At 48.0% G+C, this 20835-nt stretch overlaps 3 protein-coding genes across 7 annotated transcripts; 1 reads left to right on the top strand and 2 right to left on the bottom strand.

The window, feature by feature from the left end:
* Nucleotides 1-1561: 1561 nt before the first annotated feature.
* Nucleotides 1562-2997, bottom strand: CHCHD5 (coiled-coil-helix-coiled-coil-helix domain containing 5). Its single transcript, XM_067314686.1, has 4 exons — nt 2910-2997; nt 2668-2808; nt 2336-2487; nt 1562-1607 (listed from the first exon to the last, which is right to left on the bottom strand). Coding segments are annotated over exons 1-3 (294 nt in total). The 5' UTR covers nt 2912-2997; the 3' UTR covers nt 1562-1607; nt 2336.
* Nucleotides 2998-3102: 105 nt separating this feature from the next.
* On the top strand, nt 3103-18262 carry ATP13A1 (ATPase 13A1). Of its 4 annotated transcripts, XM_067314699.1 has the most exons (26): nt 3103-3402; nt 3837-3926; nt 4260-4450; nt 4830-4902; nt 5230-5385; nt 5844-5913; nt 6594-6700; nt 7355-7484; nt 7736-7791; nt 8379-8505; nt 8778-8915; nt 9469-9589; nt 10254-10411; nt 11227-11402; nt 11799-11909; nt 12436-12561; nt 12891-12999; nt 13630-13829; nt 14293-14389; nt 14795-14976; nt 15331-15445; nt 15749-15945; nt 16127-16269; nt 16913-17024; nt 17298-17441; nt 17848-18262. In XM_067314699.1, the coding sequence occupies exons 1-26, from the start codon at nt 3103-3105 to the stop codon at nt 17956-17958; spliced, it is 3540 nt and encodes a 1179-aa protein (XP_067170800.1). In that variant the 3' UTR covers nt 17959-18262. The 4 variants fall into 4 exon arrangements, with proteins under 4 accessions (XP_067170800.1, XP_067170801.1, XP_067170802.1 ...); XM_067314700.1 differs by lacking the exon at nt 3103-3402 and having other exon boundaries at nt 3612-3926; nt 5113-5385; XM_067314701.1 differs by lacking the exons at nt 3103-3402; nt 3837-3926; nt 4830-4902 and having other exon boundaries at nt 4296-4440.
* A 2-nt stretch (nt 18263-18264) lies between these two features.
* MVB12A (multivesicular body subunit 12A) lies at nt 18265-20788 on the bottom strand. Of its 2 annotated transcripts, XM_067314705.1 has the most exons (9): nt 20608-20788; nt 20434-20526; nt 20258-20354; nt 20037-20163; nt 19829-19963; nt 19452-19549; nt 19016-19080; nt 18875-18925; nt 18265-18772 (listed from the first exon to the last, which is right to left on the bottom strand). In XM_067314705.1, exons 1-9 carry the CDS (start codon nt 20686-20688, stop codon nt 18710-18712), a joined length of 810 nt encoding a protein of 269 aa, XP_067170806.1. In that variant the 5' UTR covers nt 20689-20788; the 3' UTR covers nt 18265-18709. The 2 variants fall into 2 exon arrangements, with proteins under 2 accessions (XP_067170806.1, XP_067170805.1); XM_067314704.1 differs by having other exon boundaries at nt 20434-20788.
* Between the last annotated feature and the right edge of the window lie 47 nt (nt 20789-20835).

Below are 20835 nucleotides of genomic sequence, written 5' to 3'. Positions count from 1 at the left end.
CCCCAAAGGAGTTAAACTCTGCCCAACTGCAGAATGTCGAGTAATGTTTGCCAAACACCACATGCTCAAAAGCAAAAGCTTGGACTTGTGCCTGGCTGAAACACAAATAAGGATCAATGTGTCCTGGGCAGGGGGTATGAACCCCCTGGGATGCAGGTCAAAGCCAAGTTTCCTGGTTCAGGCCTCACCCTCTCTTAGAGGCACAAAAGCCTCATACTGAAAACACAGCAAAACTATGCTAGACTTTCAGGCAAAGACTCTGCTGGTGCTGTACATAATACAGTTTCTGCATGTGGTTTGGTGCTGCACTTTTTGGAAAAGGTTTGGTTTATGGTTCCCCATCACTGTTCTGAAAGTCAAAGTTCCTGCTCTCAGCAGCAGCAAAGCCTTTGCTCTCAAGCTTAGCACATGCTGTGTTTGTATAACTAGGTTAGAGAAGGCTCATCTCTCCTCCTTTATACCTGGCCTGCAAGTATCCTAAAGGATTCTTCAGAGTTTATGAAGGCCCAGCTTCCCCTGGGAGAGGTTCTCAGTCCCACTTAATATACGGCACATTAAACAGAACTATAGAGATTTTCAGACACTGGCAGACAGGAACAGAGCTAGTTTGCAGTGCCTTGCAGCTCTCCCTCTGCCATCAGTGCATGCAGTTGGAGATGCTCATAGGTCTCGAGTCCTTGTTCTTAATTCATTCCTCTTAAGACAATCTATTGTTTCTTGTATTGTTTTAATTTTCCTTCCATTAGTTATAGCCCAGAAACAATCTCTCCTTCTACCTGGGCTCTTTGTTTCCCCATGTAAGAACACTGGTGGTCACCCCCCACCTTGCATTTAAAGATCCCTGTTTGTTGGGCTGTTGATAGAGCAGTCAGGTTTTGTGCAGTGCTAAGTTCATAGTTACTCTGCATCTCTGCTGGCAGGAAGACTCCCTCTGCTGGTTCTAAAACAGCACAAGGCACCAGACTACAGCCCCTCACAGCACCTCCCAACACAGCAAGTTTTCAGGTGGGTCAGGCTGGGACCTTCATGGGTCCCATCAAGAACTTTCACTGTAGTTGGCCCAGGTCAGAAGGCACCTCCCATCATCAGCGGGCAAAGCCAGATCTGGCTTTTGAGCTTCAAAAACTGTTGTTTCTTTTTTTTTTTTTTTTGGGAGGGGGGTGAAAAAAACCATTGTGATTAATTATTGAAGAAACTGTTGAAGAATACAGGCTGCAGAAACAGAGATAAGGTCTGATTTCAGCCTTCTGTTCCTATTCAAGCATATCTGCAGGTTGCTGCTGATCCTTTAGTACCACTTCAATACAGTTCTGTAATTTATTCACTCACGATGTTGCTAAGAGCATGGGGCATCAGCAGGCAAAACCCAGCGTTAACAGCACTCTGCAGAAGTGCTGACGGATTAGGAATGTTCTGACATCCTGATCAGAATCCAGCTGTTTGTTGAAGACAAGTGTGAACAGAAACAAGAGAACCACATCACAGGGCATGGGCTGTTCTCCATTTTTCAGAGGAAAAAGAAACAAAGCGAGCATAGGAATGATACTCCAGAACACAGAAATAGTTTTCATTCATTCCTGAAGATGAATTTTAATTCCAAGGATCCCCTATGAAAAAACAGCACAAATAAAAGAATCAGATAGGCTTTGTGTGTATGCAGCACCCTAATTATGAGGTACATGGGCATCTGTCACATTCAGGCCATTTCCATATGCTTAGTAACATGTTATTTATGTTAATGTTGCTCCATAGAAGTTTATAAGACATTCAGCAGTGTTGAGTGTTACAAGCTGACCTACCTTAACAAACCTGTTCTGTATACATTACTATACAAAACAGATTGGTTAACAGAGTTGGATGAAAATTATGACTTTAAGTCAGCACAACTGCTTTCATCCAGAGCAATTTACCACATGGTTATCAGCTCAAGCCAGTACTAAAAATGACCAAGCAGTTACCCTCAGGCACCCATTTAGAGGCCTTGGAGAAAAAAGCTGTTGCATTCACTTCCATAATGGCTACACGCATGTGAAATACTTCCCTTGACAATCCATGTCCATGGATTACCACACTTTCAGCATATGTACTCACTGGCTGTGCTTTATATCTTTTTGTGAGAAAGTTAGGGCAGAATTTATGAAGACAGGAAGGGAAGGGAAGGAGAGGGGCAAGAAACACTGGCATGTTTGTATTCCAGGCTGTAACGTCCCCACTCCAGCTGTTTAAATTAGCAGCTCCCAAGCAGATGTGGTGCGTGGAGGGTGTCTGTGAACACAAAGGCTGCAGACTGCAGTTCCCAAGCGCAAACGAGCCCTCTCTGCAGCCAGATGCTCACCTCATGTGGAGAGCTTCACCTGATCAGCGCAGAGCAGGAACTGGTTGACGTGGTCAGTGCAGTTGGTGACGGAGGCTTGGTTCTCCTTCAGGCACTGCTCGAAAGCGGCGAAGGGCTCGGCACAGTCCTGCCGGATCTGCTGCACGATCGGGCTGCGAGACAGCACAGGGCTTTCAGCTCCCCACCGCCCCGCAGCCGGGACCCGGCAGACCAACCGACCCAGCCCCGTCTCCGCCCAGGCCCAGACTGCAGCGCACCGCGCGGGCCCCAGCCCCGGGGCCCCCCCGCGGCGGCGGCCGGCGCCGGCCCCGCTCCCGCCCGCCCGCACTCACTGGGCGGCGGCGCAGCGGGACATGCTGAGGCGCAGGCGGTGGCAGTCGCGCTGCCAGGAGGCCGGGCTGGCGGCCACGCACCGCCCGTACTGCTCCATCTCGCTGCGGCAGTAGCGCGCCGTGATCTCCAGGGCCGCCTGCCTGCGGGACGACAGCAAGGTAGCGCGGCGGCGCGAGCCGGTTCGGTCCGGCTCAAGCCAGCCCGGTCCGCGCCCCCTCCCCCCCCGCGGCCCCTTACTCACATGGCGCCCGCGGCCGCCGCGCCGGCCGCGCGCCGCCTCCGCTGTGCGCATGCGCGGCCGCCGACGCCTCGACACAGCGGCGCCGCGACCCCTGCGCCATGCTCTCGCCGGCCACGGCGCAGGCGCGCGGCCGCCTCGGGCCCGGCGCCACTCGGAAGCGGAAGCGCGCTGTTGCCAGGCGGTCTCCCGGAAGATGGCGGCGGCCGGCGGGGCTCCGGGCGCCGTGGACGAGCTGGTCTCGACGGTGACGCTGTACCGCCGGCGGCCGCGGCTTCTCCACGGCACCGTGCTGCCTTTCGTGGCCGGGCTCTACCCGGCCTGGCTGTGGCTGTGGGGGCCGCGCGTGTGGGCCGCCTGGGGGGAAGCGAGCGCGGGCCGCGCGCCCCCCGAGGCCGCGCTGCTGGCGCTCGCCGCCATCGGCGTCGCGCACCTGCTGACGGCGCTCTCGGGGCTGTGGTCGGTGCACGCGCACTGCGCGCTCACTTGCGTGCGGGTGAGTGCGGCGGCGGCGGGTAGCGGCTGGCCGGGCCGCCCCCGGGGGCCGCTGGCGGTGCGGGGGGCGCTCGGTGTCCGGGGGTGTGGAGGCTGCTCCGCGCGACGCGGCAGCGCCGTGCCAGCTCTTCCTTTCTGAAGTAACCATTGTAGCTTGTCTTTCCGGTAGTTATGCGCGTCCTAACTGCAAGTCACGTATTGACTACAGTTCCTTTGTTGGGGGGGGGGTATGATTTCCATGGCGATCCTCGTTCGCGGATGGGATGTGTTAGTCAGAGCATCCTTACCTCTCGCAGTGGCTCTGCAGAAGCCCCAGCTGAAAAAATCTCTTTTCTCTGCGTGTCTTAATGTGATCCTGTAAGGATTCTTCTTGACTGTTACTGAATTTCAGGGTCTGTAATCTGTTTCACGTGGCATATGCTGTTTGTGTTTCAGGAACCTAGTCCTAAGAAAGCCACATTGGCTAAAGTTGTGCCAACCCCAAATAACGGATCTGTAGAACTAGTGCCACTCCACAGAGATCAGGTAAGGACATGGCCACTGCAAACAGAATTGGCATCTGTCACATGTCTGGGAACTGCTGTTTCGTGTCAGACATACAGATCTTTAGGCTGTAGTTTCTTAGTTTTTAACTTAAGTATTTAGGGAAAGTCAGCTGCAGTCAGTCACAGGTGGGGATGTTAGAGATTGCGCAATGTTTCCTATTGCATGTTATCATGGGCAGAGTGATAAAAGAGCTAGAGATGCAAGTGACTGGTTGGTTTCTCTATTTTTTTTCCTTCAGGTCAGATTACGTGTGAAGTGAGGTTTTTGGAATGTGTTCAGTTGCCTTTTTTTTTCCCCCTCCTCTCTCTGCAGGGTGAGGATGGGCAGGAGGCTCTTTCATTTGAATTTCAGAAAATCAAATACTCATATGAAGTAGATGGCAAGAAACAGTTTCTTCCTGTAGCTTTCCCTGTGGAGCATCCCCTTTCTTATTACCAGAATGCCCGAGGCTATCAGGAGGACAAAGATATCCGAGCAGCTGAGAAGAAATACGGTACAAACAAGTAAGTTTTCCGGGCACAGATCTCTGTTTGCCAGAGTGGGAGAGGTCCAAAGTGTCCCAATGTGTCAGTAACAAAGGTCCTAGAAGTGGAATGGCAATCAGTGCTCTGTTTTTTTTAAATGCTCACTCCCAGCACTTGCTTCCCAGATGTCAGAGTCTTCTAAGGACAGAGAACAGTACCAGGGCAGGGCAGTTTCTCCAGAGTGGGCTTAGATGGAAAGCAATTGCTTGTTACAGTATTTGGAAAGAAGAGAGAGATTGTATGTAGATGTTCTGGAATAAAACCTGGTCTTGCACCAGAAGCTGTAGGTGTTTTTTGGGTTGGGCTGTTGCTGAGAAGACTGAACTCTCAGGTTAATAAGGATTCAATTCTTTCCCAGGGCTGAGATGGTGGTGCCAGAGTTCTTGGAACTCTTTAAAGAAAGAGCCACAGCCCCATTCTTCGTCTTTCAGGTAAAACAAACAAACAAAAAGAGCTGTAAATACTTTTCCCCAATAAGAATTCCTTACAGTCCCGGTTTGAGAGTCAAAAATCAGCTGATGGCTTTCTAATACCAAGAGTAGTTGCTGCTCTTTCAGTGTATTATTGGTGTTTTAGTTGACTGTTGCAGGAGCAACCTTGTTTTCTCCCTAATAGGTTATTGTGATTTTCTGTTTTTGCAGCTTGATACAATTGAATACATACCAATCCAGCTGAAAACATCCCTGAAAATTGAGGGCTTTTGTTTTCTGAGTGAGATGGATGTTAGAATGACTTCCACATCATGTTCTCCTTACCAGGTGTTCTGCGTGGGTTTGTGGTGCCTGGATGAATACTGGTATTACAGTGTCTTCACCCTCTCCATGTTAGTGGCATTTGAAGCTTCTCTGGTCCAGCAGCAAATGAGGAACATGTCAGAGATTCGAAAAATGGGCAACAAGCCGTACATGATCCAGGTAAACAGAATCAGAGAGGAAAGAGTCATAAACATAATGCTGTCTGAGAAACTGAATAGTTAGCAATGCTTGACAAGAGAGCCTAGAAATGAGAAAGATGCTTTTACACTGGCTGTCAAATGAGGCAGAATCTTCTTTCTAAAAGAGGCAGAACTTGAAAAGACTTTGGGCTTTTCCCTGTCCCTTTCTTTCAAATTCAGCCATTCTGTCCAGTATGTACTTAATAAATTCTTGCTTGTTTAATTCTAAGTTTTTGATCTCTTCCTTCCAGTAATTCTTACAGCTCTAACTGTATTTTCTATTATCTTTTTATGGTGTTTTTTTGGCATTAGCCTAAAGTTTTTGGTATGGCAGTCTTTTTGGCTGGCGTGCTGTCATTTTTTTCCCATCCTTTTTCCTCTGATCCTTTTCTACTACACTGATGCATGCAAGGCTTCTCAAAGTGCTTTTGTCTACAGGTTTACAGAAACCGGAAGTGGCGCCCCATTTCAAGTGATGAGATTATTCCGGGGGATATCGTTTCCATTGGTAATGGCTTGCATGAGGTTCATAAACAAATGCTCTTTTAAAATGAGATTCCTTCTAGTGTGTTAACTTGCACAGTGAGTTGAGCTAGGTATTAAATTCCAATGGTCTTGATTGGATGCTTCTGAGGACTTCATTTGATTTATAGATGTCACAATTTAAGGATCCAAGAAACCGATCCTTGAGACAAATCTCTTGGATCTTCTAGCTGTCTTGAAGAAATGTAAATGCCTAGATAAATCAGCCTCAGATTCCTACTTCAGCTCAGGATTTTGAAGATGAAGAGTTCCCTTTCTCCTGACAATATCTTCTTAGAATGAAAGGGGGAAAGGCAGGTCTCTGTCTTAACTGTTCTCATTTTTTAGTTTGTATTGTCCCAGGATGTCCTAGTCTTCAAAGTTTGAATGGCAATGAGAACTAAGTGACTTGATTTTGGAACTTTCCCGGTCTTAGTAGAGTCTTGATAACCTTCAAGCCCCTTTAGTCCTCAGCAATGCTTTTGTTTTAGTGGATATATGCTGTGGAGTCATGTGATAGACTCAACAGCCCATGAGAGATTTGCCCTTCAGGAATCTTCTGTATTCAGCTAAACTGAAGGAGAACTGTGCCCTGCCAGACAACTGGCCAAGCAATAGTCACTCCTGCCTCTGAGCGTCTTCTGAGTTTTAATCTATTAATTGCAGGCCGATCTCCTCATGAAAACCTAGTGCCATGTGATGTGCTGCTCTTACGTGGGAGGTGTATTGTAGATGAAGCTATGCTGACAGGAGAGTCTGTACCACAGATGAAGGTCTGTGTGAAATGTCCTCTATATTGTCCCTTCATAGCAGCCTGGAAAAGTAAAAACGTTCAAGCCACTGCAGCATTTGCAAGTGGAAATTAATCTCTTTGTATAAATGCTGGCCCAGGGAACTGGCCTGTCTGTTGTTGGCTCCCTACCAGTGATTGATGGTCTCTGGTAAATGAGAAATAGAATGTCTGTTTTGCCTGGCTGTGTCTATAGCCTTTGGGCCTGAACTGCATCGTGTGGGTATGGCATTGCCCTCCTACGCATTCCCCAGTCTGGATTCCTTTGGCTGGTCAGACATGGGAGGAACAAGTGTAAAGTACTTCAAAACCCTGAATCCCACTTGTTTTTGTGCCAGTGGGTGACTTAAAAAGGATAAAGTAATATGCCTACAGAGCCTCCCTTGCTGAATTCAGTGTGCCAAGGGTGAACAAGTCCCCTGAAACCGGAATTTTCACAGGTGCCAGGCTCTAAACTCAGACTGATCAGGAGCTGAATGACATGTTAACATCTAGATTCAGTTCAGGCCACCTTTGGCTGAAGTGGAGCTGAGAGCATCTCATGTGGAATAAGAACAGAAAGGAACACTTGAAGTTTACTTGTTGACAGCTAACTGTACACAGGCTGTGAATCTGAGACCTGAACATTGTCATGCAGGAGCCTGTGGAGGATCTCAATCCAGAACACGTCTTGGACATGCAGACTGATTCCCGGCTGCACATCATATTTGGGGGAACAAAAGTGGTGCAGCACATTCCACCCCAGAAAGCCAGCACAGGACTGAAACGTACGTACTTGTTCAAGTTTACACTCAGAGATTCATTTTAGATTGCTTGATGCAACTTTTGTATGGGGTCATTGAGTCAGTCTCCTTGGCTCTGTTGCTAAGAGTTTACTGTGATTATTAGACTGCGTGATCTTCTACCAAAGGTGACTGTGTCCTCTTGTAAGGGTGAAGCCTCAAGTGTATTCTGTCTTTGATAAGCTCATAAAAGATTTACAATAAGCTTACTGACCTCACTCCTGCTCCCGTTCCAGCTGTCGATAATGGATGTGTGGCATATGCTCTGAGGACTGGTTTCAACACATCTCAGGTAAGATATGAACATGCCTTCTCACTTCTGTCTTGTTAATGATGTTGGTTGCATTGTTGAGTGCTTTGCTGTAAGGAAATCGTTATCAAACACAGCAGTGAGAAAATATAAGTTGGGGCATCGTTTTTTCCTCTTCCAAACTAGCAAGTAATTTTGAGGTTGGTTTCTGGTATGCTGTTCTTTGTGTCAGATAAGTAGTCTGCTGTTTGATGCAGAAGCCTGGGAGTCAGGATTCAGAGTTTCCATTGTGACTGACCCCGCTGTGAATATAGTTCAGCTCCTAGTTATTCCTGTTTTGTGTAATAATAATTGTCAGAAAAAGTGATAGAGTGTGTGTGTATGTGCTAGAGATTTGAACATAAGCTTTTTGAAAGCCAGTTGAAAATTCAAGACTACTTAAATAGAGACTAATCATGGGTGGTTCTAGGCTGCTAGCCATTAAGAGGATCAAAGAAATGAGGATAAGTTTAAGGCTGTGGCACCAAATCACCAGAATATAACTTTAAAATTGGGCTTTCTAACATATTTTTAACGAAATACTGCATGCTACAGAGATAGTTTCTTGCACTGAAGGATGTTCTCCTCAGGGGAAATTGCTACGTACAATCCTCTTTGGAGTGAAGAGAGTGACAGCCAATAACTTAGAGACCTTCATTTTTATCCTGTTCCTGCTGGTCTTTGCCATTGCTGCTGCAGCATACGTCTGGATCGAAGGTGAGCTTTCTTCTCGCCTCTTCTAGCTCTCTATACAGGACTTGTACCAAAGCTTGTGGGAAGGACAGTTGACCTAATTTGTGAGAATTACAATAGCTGGGTTGGGCTGCTCCAGTGTTGCAGTGTAGGGTCCCATGCTGCATTCTGGATGCTTTTCTTGCCCTCCCACAGCTGTTCTTAGACAGGTGTGCTCCTTTGCATTACTCATCTTAGTTCTGTGGAGCATGCAATCTAAGGATGAGAAGGTACAGGTCTCCTGTCTCATCCTGTAGGCACCAAGGATCCAAGCAGGAATCGTTACAAGCTCTTCCTGGAGTGTACTTTAATACTGACTTCAGTTGTTCCACCTGAACTTCCCATTGAACTCTCTCTGGCTGTCAACACCTCTCTCATTGCCTTGGCCAAGCTTTGTAAGTATCAAGTCTAAACGCAGAAACAAAAATAGTAATGTTTTCTTGCATCTGGAACTGTGGAGACATGGCTGCGGAAAAGCGTGCAAAATTACTGCAATCTTCTTTGTTTCTACACGGTAACAGCAACTGACATGGGTGTTGGAAATGGGGTCTATGAGTGGGATGTAAACCCCAAATACAAGAATGTAAAGGGCATGTACTTTGAAATGAGTCCTAAATTGAGTGTATGAGGGAAGATAGCTGAACCAAGATTTTGGCATGAAAGCCTGTTTGCTCAACAGTCATACAGTTCTACAGTGAGTAGATTCCTAACTGTGGATTAGGGAGGTCAATGGCTTCTATGCTTGATTAGTTTATTGCTACACTTTGGTGTCCATTCTGGTTTCAAATGCCACAAAAATTCAGACTGGAGGGTTTAGGGTTCATTAAATAAACTACTCTAGCTGAGCACCTCACTTACAGCTTCTGTGTTGGGATAAAAGTCACTGAGCGTTCTGTCCTTGTTTTGTCATAGCTGATCTGTCATGGGATTTCCTCTCCTCTCTTTTAGATGTGTACTGTACAGAACCCTTCCGAATCCCCTTTGCTGGCAAAGTTGAAGTTTGCTGTTTTGACAAAACTGGCACATTGACCAGTGATCACCTTGTAGTGAGAGGAGTAGCTGGGCTCGGGTAGGTCCTGGGGTATTTTCATCATATTCAATGATTTGCCATGTTCTGGGCTTTGGGCACGTGGGAACTCTTTAGATGCAAGTGAAATGCTAGACCAGTGTGGGGAGATAACCAGAGATTCAGAGAGTGAAAGAAGCGGACTGAACTGGAAGAGGAAAGGTTTGTTAGTCTCTGTAGCAGCGGCACTTAGAAGAACAGTTTATGGCCACAGCACTTGTAACTTTAATTGTCTTGGGGGATTTCTTACATAGAGTTTTTATGTATATGAGATCTTTGTTGCCTCCCTGTGCAGTAGCATCCTGCCTTCTTGTTCCCCTACTGTAAGACTAACTGTCTTGAATGGTAGACGACATAGCAGAGAGATCTCATGGCTGTTTGATGTTACAGTTACTCAAATCTGTTACTTAAGGCCTCTACTTTGAGTGTTCAGCTTGAATCAAGTTTGCTCTGGAGGACTGACAAAAATTACTGGCTTTGGCTCTGCTTGCAGTTGAGACAGTGCCAGCTTTCCTATAGCTTTGATGTTGCTATGAGAAGTTCTACTGTTTACTATATTAGACTTTTTTTTTTTTTTTTCCTTCTGGGAAAACATCCAGAATTTGTCTGAGATAATGTGAATGGCCTCTCTGGGCCTGTTAACACAGGCAGTCTTTTTGTGCTGCAGGGACGGGAAGGAAGTGACACCAGTATCTGACATTCCTGTAGAAACCCACCGAGCAATTGCTACTTGCCACTCACTTGTACAGTTGGATGATGGGACCTTGGTGGGAGATCCATTAGAGAAGGCGATGTTGATGGCTGTGGACTGGACCCTGACTAAAGGTAAAAGCAGTTTCCAGCTCCTCCCTGCCCTTATGCACAAGTTGGTACCTGAACCCTGTTATACATCTTGATTTTTTTTTTTTGATGATGATAACACTGCTTTTGTCAGTTCTTCTGAGTATGAAATTGTCTGTACTATGGAGATTTCCTGTGCTTCATGCCAGCTTTTTGCAAGGAGTGAATTTCATCTGGTATGACCCAGAACTAGTTTGGGGCAGTGGAAATCCTTGCACTGGATGTCTGTGGGACAATAAATAGTAAAAATCTGTTCTCAAGGCTGCAGAAATACTGCATTCTGCAATTGGCATGATCAGGTTGGTATCTTTTGGTTCTGATTATGCAGGCTCAGTAAAATCAGGGTGTGACTAGCTAGCGCAGGTCGCAGTAGTGGAAACATGACAAATGTGGGTTTTAGCATGGTCCGTGCACAGTCTCTCTGGAGGGTTTTTGCTCTGTTCGCTTGGCTCTAACAGGTGCAGGTAACTAAAGTAGAAATCTTCCAAAGGCGTTGCATACATATCCCACTGAAACTCATGCTATTGTGTTTTTGGCTCTGGATTTTTACTTGAGATAATACATGCTATAAATGTACCTTCAACTTGCTGTGTAGCTATTCATACTGATGCACATAGGCAATCTGATCAGTTATGTCCCTTAGTTCTTGGTAAGAGAACTTCCAGCTTTGTATGCTTGTATCTAAGGAGAGGAAATTCATATAATCTCGGTGACCTGTGGGTTCCTTGTGACCCAAAGGGAGTGATGTTGCTTTTGATACCGAGAAACCTTTCAGGATTTCCTGATCTGTTTGTTTCCAGATGAGAAAGTTTTCCCCAGAAGTATTAAAACTCAGGGACTGAAAATTCACCAGCGCTTTCATTTTGCCAGTGCCCTGAAAAGAATGTCTGTCTTGGCGTCGTACGAGAAGATCGGCTCAACTGATCTCTGTTACATTGCAGCTGTGAAAGGGGCCCCAGAGACGCTGCACAAAATGGTGAGCGTGGCTCTCTAGGAGATGAAGGGCATTCTCTAACGCGTGTGCTCTTCCCCCCAAATCTCTGCTTGTCATTCCTGAGTCTGGAGCCTGGATGATAGGGGATTTTTTTTCTGCAAAAGAGCACCACCAACTCATGCCTGAAAACAGACTCCACTGAGGATTTTCAGTTTAATCCCAGTGAATATTTCACCATATGAGTTCCACCCCTGTTGCTTCTGCTGACAGCAGAAGAATGGATATGATTGGATCTACTCTTTTGCCCTTGATGGTGAGGGACCCTCCCAAAGATGCTTCTTTCCCGCATCAGCATATTTAATGGAAAATACTTGAATGTGCTACTGAATTGTGTATGGAATTGTATTAATACGACACTTCTCCCCACTGCTTCTCTAGTTGTCTCAGTGCCCGAGCAACTATCACACTGTCCACACGGAAATTTCACACGAGGGGGCAAGAGTACTGGCCCTTGGCTACAAAGAACTGGGGCACCTCACTCACCAGCAGGTATACCTGTCTGTTTATGCCTTGATGTTCAGCAGCTGTTAAAGGAAATGGGGGTGGGTGAGCAGGGCTGGAGGAGAGAGGGAATCTTTTTGAGATGGTGGTTGCCAAAAGCTGCAATAACTATGTTACTCTTAAACCCTGAAACTTCTGGGAAGATTGCAGCTTCTGTATTCTGCCCCCAGCTTTGTCTTCCTGTGCCACATTGATAGATACTTCTGTTTCTTTGTTTGTAAACCAGAGTCAACTCTTCTCTTGCAGCAGGCTTAGCACTGAATTTAGCTGTGAAAGTGTTTGTATGTGGGGATGGGGAAGTGTAAATATTCTAAGGGCTGTCCCTGTGGAGCTTTGTCCCAAAGAAGCCTTTCTTCTAGAGCAGCCAGGGACAGTCCAGAGTTGTTCAGTTCATCTCAAAGCACCGATTGTGTTTCCAACTGATGCTTTGACTGCAAGGATGCACCCACGAGAAGGCAAGATTTTTGCTATGAAGCAGCAGGTAACACTCCAGTATACTGCTTTGCTTTGGCAGGTGCGAGAGATGAAGCGTGACGTTTTGGAGTGCGATCTTAGGTTTGTTGGATTCATTGTGGTTTCCTGTCCTCTCAAAGCTGACTCCAAATCAGTCATCAGGGAGATTCAGAATGCATCACACCATGTAAGTGCCAGCAGCATCTTAGCCTCTCTGGCAGCCATTGCATTAGGAATGTGGAATTTCAGTACCAGGAGCCTTTGTGGAGTGAGGGTGAAAGGCTTCCCCATGGTAAAGGTGGTGAGGCCTTTCAGATGTGATGTTATTTTTGCAGTGGGATTTGCCTTGGCCCAGAGAGAAAGCCTTTCTGAACAAGGTGCTGCACAGAGCTGCATCTTATAGGGGATGTCACCAGCACCCAGGCTAAGAATAATTCTCTCTTTGTAGTGCAAAGGAGGCTCATTGTGATGCCTGTCTACCCAGAACTGATTTGACATCTCTTGCTTCCCCCTCAGGTAGTGATGATCACAGGAGACAATCCTCTCACTGCCTGCCATGTGGCCCGGGAGCTCCACTTCCTCCAGCGGGAGCATACCCTCATTCTGCAGCCTCCTGTAAGCAAAGGTAACTGATCCCATGCAGCAAGCAGGTTCTGTATCTTGAAAGAGAGCAGCCAGAGAACTAGGGCTCTGCATCAAAGCCAGCCGCTTGCTATTAGCATGGCTGTTTGATGCTGATAACGGAAGTTACTCACCTGCTTTCCAGAGTCCTGGCTAACCCTCTGTCCTCTGCCCCTCTCTTCTCTGGCTTTGAGTACTGTGAGAACTATGTACATTCCTCTGCCAATTCATAACCAAGCCGTATGAGCACCAAAATAACAACAGTTTCAAGGCCTCCTCCCTGTGCGGGATCAGAGGTCAGAGCTGACACAGTGCAAGTGGGATCATCGATCCATTCGATGTAAACCATGGTGCAGTCCTGCCATGCAGGGAAGCTGAGAGAGCAATGTTACTGACTGCCAGGGCCTGCAAAGCTGAAAGGACAGGAGTTCACATAAAGACTATAACTAAATGGGAGGTGGCAGTGTCTCAGATGCTGGTCTGCTGTCTCTGTCATGGTAAGTGGGAGCCTTATGTCCATAACGGTGAGGGGCTGCAAACAGCAGGGTTAGTGTATGCTGCGTGGCTGGGAGCATGTCTCGCAGCCAGGCACCTCGCTGGCATGTTCATGTCAAACCCATGCCGTTCTTTCCAGACTCCAGCTGGCAATGGCAGTCCATCGATGGTGCTGTCATGCTCCCCATCTTTCCAACCACCTTGCAAGAGCTGACGCAGCAATACGACCTGTGTGTTACTGGGGAAGGTCTCTCTCACCTTCAGTCTGTGAACAGGCAGCAGATGCTGAAGCTTATACCACACATCCAGGTGTTTGCCAGAGTGGTCCCAAAGCAAAAGGTGAGAGATTTCAGCTAGTGGTAAAATCCAGCTTTTGCAGGGTTCCCATCAGGGCTCATCTGGTGTCTGGGAGCAGCATAGACGCTAGCACATGATTAATGCTAAGGCTGTTCTCAACAAACCGGCACAACCTCTTCTGATACCCAAGCTAGCAGGCAGCAAGAACCGGAGCTCAGGGTGTGCCACACTGTTATCCTAAAGCATCCTGAGCTTGGTGGCCCACTCTGGCTCAGCTTTCCTAAAACGGAGCCTGAAGGTGAACCTTCTGGAGTCTAGGTGTCAGGCCACTGAATTCTTGCAGAAAAGAAGCGCTTGACCAAGACACATGACCCAGCACTCGGTCTCCGGTGATGTGCTGGGCTGAAGACCAGTACAGTTTTGCCACCTGCAGGTTCTCATGTCCAGACTGCAGTGTATCAGAACGCAAAGACTGTCAATTCTGACTAGGCAAGTCTTGTTGCAGGAGTTTGTGATCACTACTTTGAAAAGTCTGGGCTACATCACGCTGATGTGTGGGGATGGAACCAATGATGTTGGAGCTCTGAAGCATGCAGATGTGGGTGAGTCCAAATGCAGGATGCTCACATGTGCCCCCAAGTTTGGTTAGTGTTCCTAAACACAAAGTTGGTATTCATTTCTCTGGTGATTTTGGGGCTAGAGTTGGTTAGGATTGATCTAGCTAGCTTCATCTGGTGGCAGAAACTAACATAAAGCAGAAGGATGTCTGTGCTGGTGGAATACGGGGTGTGTGCACCAGCAGGCAGCATGAATTGGCTGCAAACACATTTTCCTTGGAGAGAGATTCTTCCTAATTCTCCTAAGCTTTGTCTTAGGAAGTGTAACATGTCCGAACTCCCATCTGGCTTCAGGAGTAGCTGGCAACTGGGATTCCTACTTAGTGAAAATGCTCTGCCAGCAAAGGGATTACAGCACTTTTCCCTGCAGCTAATGTTTTGGTCTTACAGGAGTGGCACTGCTGGCAAATGCTCCTGAAAGACTGCCTGAACGGAAGAAGAGACCTCGAGATGGACTCAGTGATGGCAGGCCTGCTTTGCTGCCGATGGGAAGTGGGACTGTGAAGCCCACCTCCCGTGGTGCAAAGCACAGAGTCATGTCCCAAAGAGAGGAACAACTGGCCATCCAGAGGGTTGGTAACTAGATCTGCCTGTGCCCATTCTTGGGATTTTGAGGGTTTAAAAGCCATTTAACTTATCCTTGTTCTTCTTTCCTCCTCTGGTTTACTGTTAATTCATGAGAACTGGAAATGGCAGGATGTACTGGGAAAAGACCAGCCTTACTGTTTGTTATCCTGAAGTGACGGAATAGATTTGATCAGAGGAGGTGCTGCTTTTTCAGACAGCCGTCAAGCTAATGCTCTAAGCATGAAGGCTTCTCAATCCCATCTTGGATTGGTGGTGTGGGAGAGGATAGTATGATATTCTCTGAGTCCAGGTTGTGATAACGAAGTGTGCATGTATTTCTTTCTCTTGCTGGCCTGCAGGAGCGGATCAGTCAGGTCTTGAAGGATTTGGAAGAGGAGCGTGTGCCAGTTGTGAAGCTGGGTGATGCCAGCATTGCAGCCCCCTTTACCTCCAAGCTCTCCTCCATTCAGTGCAGTAAGTGCATGGTGGGAGTTGAAGTTATTGTGGATCTGCACGTGTACAGATTCCCAAATGGATCAGTCTAGATCTGAGAGAAGCCAAGACAGAGGGCTTGGGATGTTGAGAAACGCTCCAAACCCATGGCTTTGTCAGATGTTTGTGTGGAATTTGTGTGGGTTTCTCAGCTGGGGAGGAGTTGCACAGTGCGGGGTTATACTCCCTCTGTCCTACTTCAGAAAAGGAGAGGACTGAGGGACAAAGCCCCAGAACCTGTTTGGCTTGGTTTGTTTCCAAATGCTGCTTCCTCTTGCTCCTCAGTCTGCCACGTGATCAAGCAAGGTCGTTGCACACTAGTGACAACACTCCAAATGTTCAAGATCCTTGCCCTGAATGCCCTGATCCTTGCCTACAGCCAGAGTGTCCTCTATTTGGAAGGGGTGAAGTTCAGTGATTTCCAGGCAACTCTGCAGGGTCTGTTGTTGGCGGGCTGCTTCCTTTTCATCTCCAGGTCAAAGGTAAGGAGAGGGAAGTGCATTGGGGCAGTTGCTGATCAATGCCCATCATATTGGGATTACTGAAGGACTGCCCCTCTCCAAAAAAGCTCATGGGAATTATGGATGAGTGTGAGATTTTGCTGTTTTTTACCATCTCCACACTTTTCTATTCTAGTCAATCCTGCTTGCTTTTTGTTCCCAGCCTTTGAAGACACTTTCCAAGGAGCGCCCGCTGCCAAACATCTTTAACCTCTACACAGTCCTGACAGTGCTGCTGCAGTTCCTTGTCCATTTCCTCAGCCTGGTTTATCTGTACCACGGTGCCCAGGTGCGCAGCGATTCCAAGTAAGTGTCTGTTCCTCCAACACACTAACATGTTTTCTCCAGTTGCTGCTAAGCAGGAGGGTGGAGGGAGTCCTCCCTCACCACTGTGCTCTTCCTTTGAATGCTCTCTTGAGCACGCTGAGCATTAGGAGTTTAACATGTTAGACATGCACAAGGAAAGCATTTGAGCTATACATTAAACGTATCAGCAGGCAGCCCAGCATGGTAAGAATGTGACGGAGAGAACTAGTGGGAATGCTGGACTTGGTCTGTGATATGTAGCAGGTCTAATGGTCTGCTGGCCCCCAAACTGTGTGCGAAGGGGAAATAACAGTAACAGCAAGGAGACAGACTACTGGATGCCTTTTTTAAAAAGGAGGACCTAATTTTTCACTTAATTTTTATTTCGTTACAAAGAGCCCAGTGAATACATTTACCTATTCTTGCAGCATCTGCAGCTCCACTACTACCTGTATATGCATGCTACTTTTGTCAGAGTCAGGGCTGCTGCTAATGGTGGACACAAAGTTTGGGAACAGCTGCTGTTGCCCAACAGAACTTGTGTGTAGTTTAAGTAAGGGTTGGTGGGGTTATGCAAGGTAAGCTAAACTTTCCTGGTGATGTTGTCTCTGGTCTACTAATCTCCAGCTCTGTTCCTTTTCAGGCGGGAAGAGTTTGTGGATCTGTACAAGGAGTTTGAGCCCAGCCTTGTGAACAGCACTGTTTACATCATGTCAATGGCAATGCAGATGGCTACATTTGCTATCAACTACAAGGCAAGACATGTTTAAGTCACATCTCCAATGGGACTAGAAAGGCAATTTTACACTTAATATGCAATAGTACTAAACAGACCTTCTTCCCTAATCCCAAACTTCAGTTTGTCAGGGCTCTATAGAGAAAAGCTTTGTCTTTTTGTACCAAGTTGGAATGAGCTGAGACAAGCATCCCCAACTGTTTCATGAATTGCTACCCTCTGGTCTGAACGTGCCTCCTGAGCATGTGCGCAGCAGCACCTCTGCTCACAGTTTCTCCCTTTTGTGTTTTAGGGCCATCCCTTTATGGAGAGTCTCCAGGAGAACAAGCCTCTGCTGTGGAGCATCATCCTTTCAGGACTTGCCATCGTGGGCCTTCTCACAGGCTCTTCGCCAGAATTCAATGAACAGTTTGGCTTGGTAGAAATCCCTACTGAGGTGAGCAGGCAGCACTTCTCTGGGATCACCGTATGAAACATTACCCATGTGGGCCCACTGAATTACACTCCTGTTTTCCCAATGGAAACACAGCATAAGTCTGTCTGAGGAAATCTGGAGGAATCTCAAGGCTTTCAGCAGAATGTAAGGCATATCAAAACTCATATAGGAGCACTAACTACCTAAGTAGCTTTAAAAGGAGAGCGTACAGCAGCAATCCTGCTGAAACACTGAGGTAACTGTAGCAAGCTGTGAAAGCGAGAAGGCTAGGTCCCTAGTGCAGCAGTTACTGTACATGACACTAGTACTCTAATAAGCACCTAATATGACAGAGGCTTTGTTCTGCTGGGAGAGCATAATTGAAGTGGGGGCGGAGGGGGACTAATCAGTTGCATTTGTCTTCTAGTTTAAGATTGTGATCACTCAAGTGTTGCTGGCTGACTTCTTCCTCGCCTTGTTAGTGGACCGAATTCTTCAGTTTCTGCTGGGGAGTGCAAAGCTTAAAGTGCCTTCCTGAAACCAATTTCAAGGTCCTTGACCCCAGCAGTGCTCCAAGAAGGACAGCACCCAGAGCCATGTTTCCGCATCACAAGAATCATCTTTATTCTTTTGACAATAACTCTAATCCTGTGCAGGAGCAGGCATGGGGAAGCATTCCTCCTTATCACATGGAAACCACCTCTGTGTAACAATCAAGGCCACTGATTTTTTCAATGTTTCCAGGACACGCCACCACCTGTTGGGAGTTTTGTACTGCCCTACACTTGAGGAAGCGTTTACAGAGTTTAGTAACTAAATCAGAATCAATGTATTTTAAAACATGTTTGGAACTTCCTTTGTGGGGTTAAAAGCTTTATGATGTTTTTAATAGGCAATGAGACTTAAAAGTGCAGGATTAGAAAAGCAACAAACTTTATAAAGACTAGGCTGACAGGAGTTCTTACGTGACTGAAACACTAAACATTCTTGCAGGAGGTAATGTTCAGAATAGAGCTGTAGTTTTGACAAAGCATAGGAGAACAAACACTGCCAAGAACATCTATACATTGACTTATGCTGCTGTACGTGCCAAATTGAAGCTCTGTATTACAGAAACGTTACAAAAATATTTTGGCAGGTGAGAAGAGAAACATTTATTTTCTCCCTAGGCAACTCCTGTACTCATATATTGATTAGATTTCTTCAGGTACTCTGAACTTTAATCTGTGAAAGACCATCAGGATGTGTGGCAGTAGTTTACATCCTCAAGGGAATGGAAGGCTCCAATGCTAACAAATGCCGGGTGGGAGTCTGGCAGCTGCAGTTCTTTCAACCACAAAAGCATAGTCATACTGAAAACAAAAAACAGTCAAGACAAGACACTGATATTCTAGAAATTCAGAATCCTGCTACTACCCACCCCAAAACAGGTATGACAAGAGCAGACTGCCTACCTCTTTCTCAATCTCAGCAAGAGACTTAACATTCAGGTCTGCAAGGATAGCCTGAAAAAGGCATAAAATGTTTCTAATTAAGACTAGTTATGAGCTGGGAGTAAGAACAGCAGCATGGCAGCAGCTTGGAGGAATACTCACACTACTGCCAGAATTGATGTTGCTTTCAAATTTGGGATGTAGTGTAAAAGGTACTCCATCCATAGCTGAAAAGAGAAGTGACTGTCAGATGCTTTGATAATGCCAAAAGGAGACACTCTGAAAACACGAGTACTTAATTAATTCCTACATATAGTAGATGAGCAGATTGGGACGGTTTAGCACCTAGAGAAGAAAGAGTTTGACCAAGTTATGAATGGCTTCTTTTAAAACAAGCAAGGAATAACTCTCAAGAGAAAAATCTCCCTCTAAAAACTTAGGTCAATTCCACTATTTAAAGGGAGCACCTGCAGAGAAAGAGTTTTGTGTGAACCAACTATAAGCTTACATTTTAACTCCAATCAAAGTACTATTTAAGTATGGATATGGTTGCTTTACACAGCTTCCTTATTTTATGACAAATGAAGAAATAGCTTACCTGAGAGGCCATAGATGTTGGAAGTATCGTATACAGATGCATGCCGGGTGAAAGAAGCACTTTTTGAGCCAAATGGAGCCACAGACTTCTCTGGTGACCTGTAGACATCAGCATTAACTAATGCCTTTCACCTGGATACTACTCCTGTCTGTGAACACTGCATTACACATTAGCACCACACATCACAATTGACCAGACGATCCGTCCCTCCATAAAGTTTCAGGAATGAGGAGACGGGATAGCGCCTTTCCTTTTGGGATTCAGCTGCTCCTTGTGTAACAGGTAACAAACCACAGCCCAGGTGCTGCAGAGTGGAAACCACGAGGTGGCACCAGCACCGGTTCAGGTAAGAGCGGAGAAGGTTAAGGCATACATACTTTTGGTCTGTGTCAGCTGGCTGTAATGAAAGCTGCTTCAGCCCTAGGCTAACCGTCCTCGGCGTGGGAACGGGCGGAGGGGGGGAGTTCGGAACTGGCCCTTTTTTACACCAAACAGCGAAGCTACCGATTTCCCTGGAAGAAGAACAGCGTTGCCCAGCAAGAGGCGGGTGAGGGCGGGCGGGGGGCGGGGAGGCGGCAGCCCTACCCTATCCGCAGGTAGCCGGGCACGGCCTTGCTCTTGCCGCTCAGCTTGATGTCCAGCACGGCGGCGCCCGCGACGGCGCGCGGCAGCAGCCTCACGCAGAGCCGCTTCCTGCGGGAGCCGGCGGGGCCTGCAGGGAAGCGGGCGGCGGGAGCGGGGCGCTGGGGCCGGGCCCCGCCGCCGCCCTTCCCGGCGCCGCCTCGCCCGCCGGCCCCGGCACTTACGCGGCTCCGGGAACTCGCGGGCGCGGACGTAGCCGGCGGGCAGCGGGCTCCGGTCGCTCAGCACCTGCACGTCGGCCACTACGGCCCCGGGCGCCGCCTGCGCACGACAGGACTCAGCAGCGGCCCGCGGCCGCCCCCGCCGGGGCCGCCCCGAGCCGCCGCCGCCGCTCACCCACCTCGGCGCTGGCGCTGACGCACAGGAACCCGCCGCCCTTGTGCCCGAGGCCCCTGCCCAGGTTGGCCGCGGCGCCCTCCACGGTGGCGGTGATCTGCGAACACAGGCAGCGTGAGGCGGCGCCGGGAGCGGAGCGGGCTGGGCCGGGCCACCACCCCCCCCGTGCGGCGCTCACCACGGTCCAGCCGGCGGGGGCCGCGCTGGGGACGGAGGCCCAGGCCACGCCGGTGAGCGGCTGGGTCTCCTCCGCCGCCATGCTCCCTGCGCCGCCGCTTCCGGGAGGCGGAGCTCAGCCACCGCCACCACCACCCCGCGCCGCGGCGGCCACTAGCCGCCGCCGGCCCTGGCCCCTCCCCATTCGCTGCTGCGCTCTGAGCGACGGGCACAGTGGCCAATGAGGGAC

This window comes from Apteryx mantelli, chromosome 36 (genome assembly GCF_036417845.1).
Source record: "Apteryx mantelli isolate bAptMan1 chromosome 36, bAptMan1.hap1, whole genome shotgun sequence".
Classification (NCBI taxonomy): Eukaryota; Metazoa; Chordata; class Aves; order Apterygiformes; family Apterygidae; genus Apteryx; species Apteryx mantelli.
Note: the sequence above shows the minus strand (reverse complement) of the source record. Positions and strands in the feature narration are given on the sequence as shown.

Coding starts and splice junctions, on each gene's coding strand:
- MVB12A (XM_067314704.1), bottom strand. CDS start 20,688: ATGGCGGCGGAGGAGACCCAGCCGCTCACCGGCGTGGCCTGGGCCTCC. Junction 20,164..20,257: donor CCGCGAGTTCCCGGAGCCGC/GTAAGTGCCGGG, acceptor GCTTCCCTGCAG/GCCCCGCCGGCTCCCGCAGG. Junction 19,964..20,036: donor CCCGGCTACCTGCGGATAGG/GTAGGGCTGCCG, acceptor TTCTTCTTCCAG/GGAAATCGGTAGCTTCGCTG.
- ATP13A1 (XM_067314699.1), top strand. CDS start 3,103: ATGGCGGCGGCCGGCGGGGCTCCGGGCGCCGTGGACGAGCTGGTCTCG. Junction 6,701..7,354: donor AGTCTGTACCACAGATGAAG/GTCTGTGTGAAA, acceptor ATTGTCATGCAG/GAGCCTGTGGAGGATCTCAA. Junction 15,446..15,748: donor GCTCTCCTCCATTCAGTGCA/GTAAGTGCATGG, acceptor CTTGCTCCTCAG/TCTGCCACGTGATCAAGCAA.
- CHCHD5 (XM_067314686.1), bottom strand. Junction 2,488..2,667: donor TCCCGCTGCGCCGCCGCCCA/GTGAGTGCGGGC, acceptor GCTGTCTCGCAG/CCCGATCGTGCAGCAGATCC.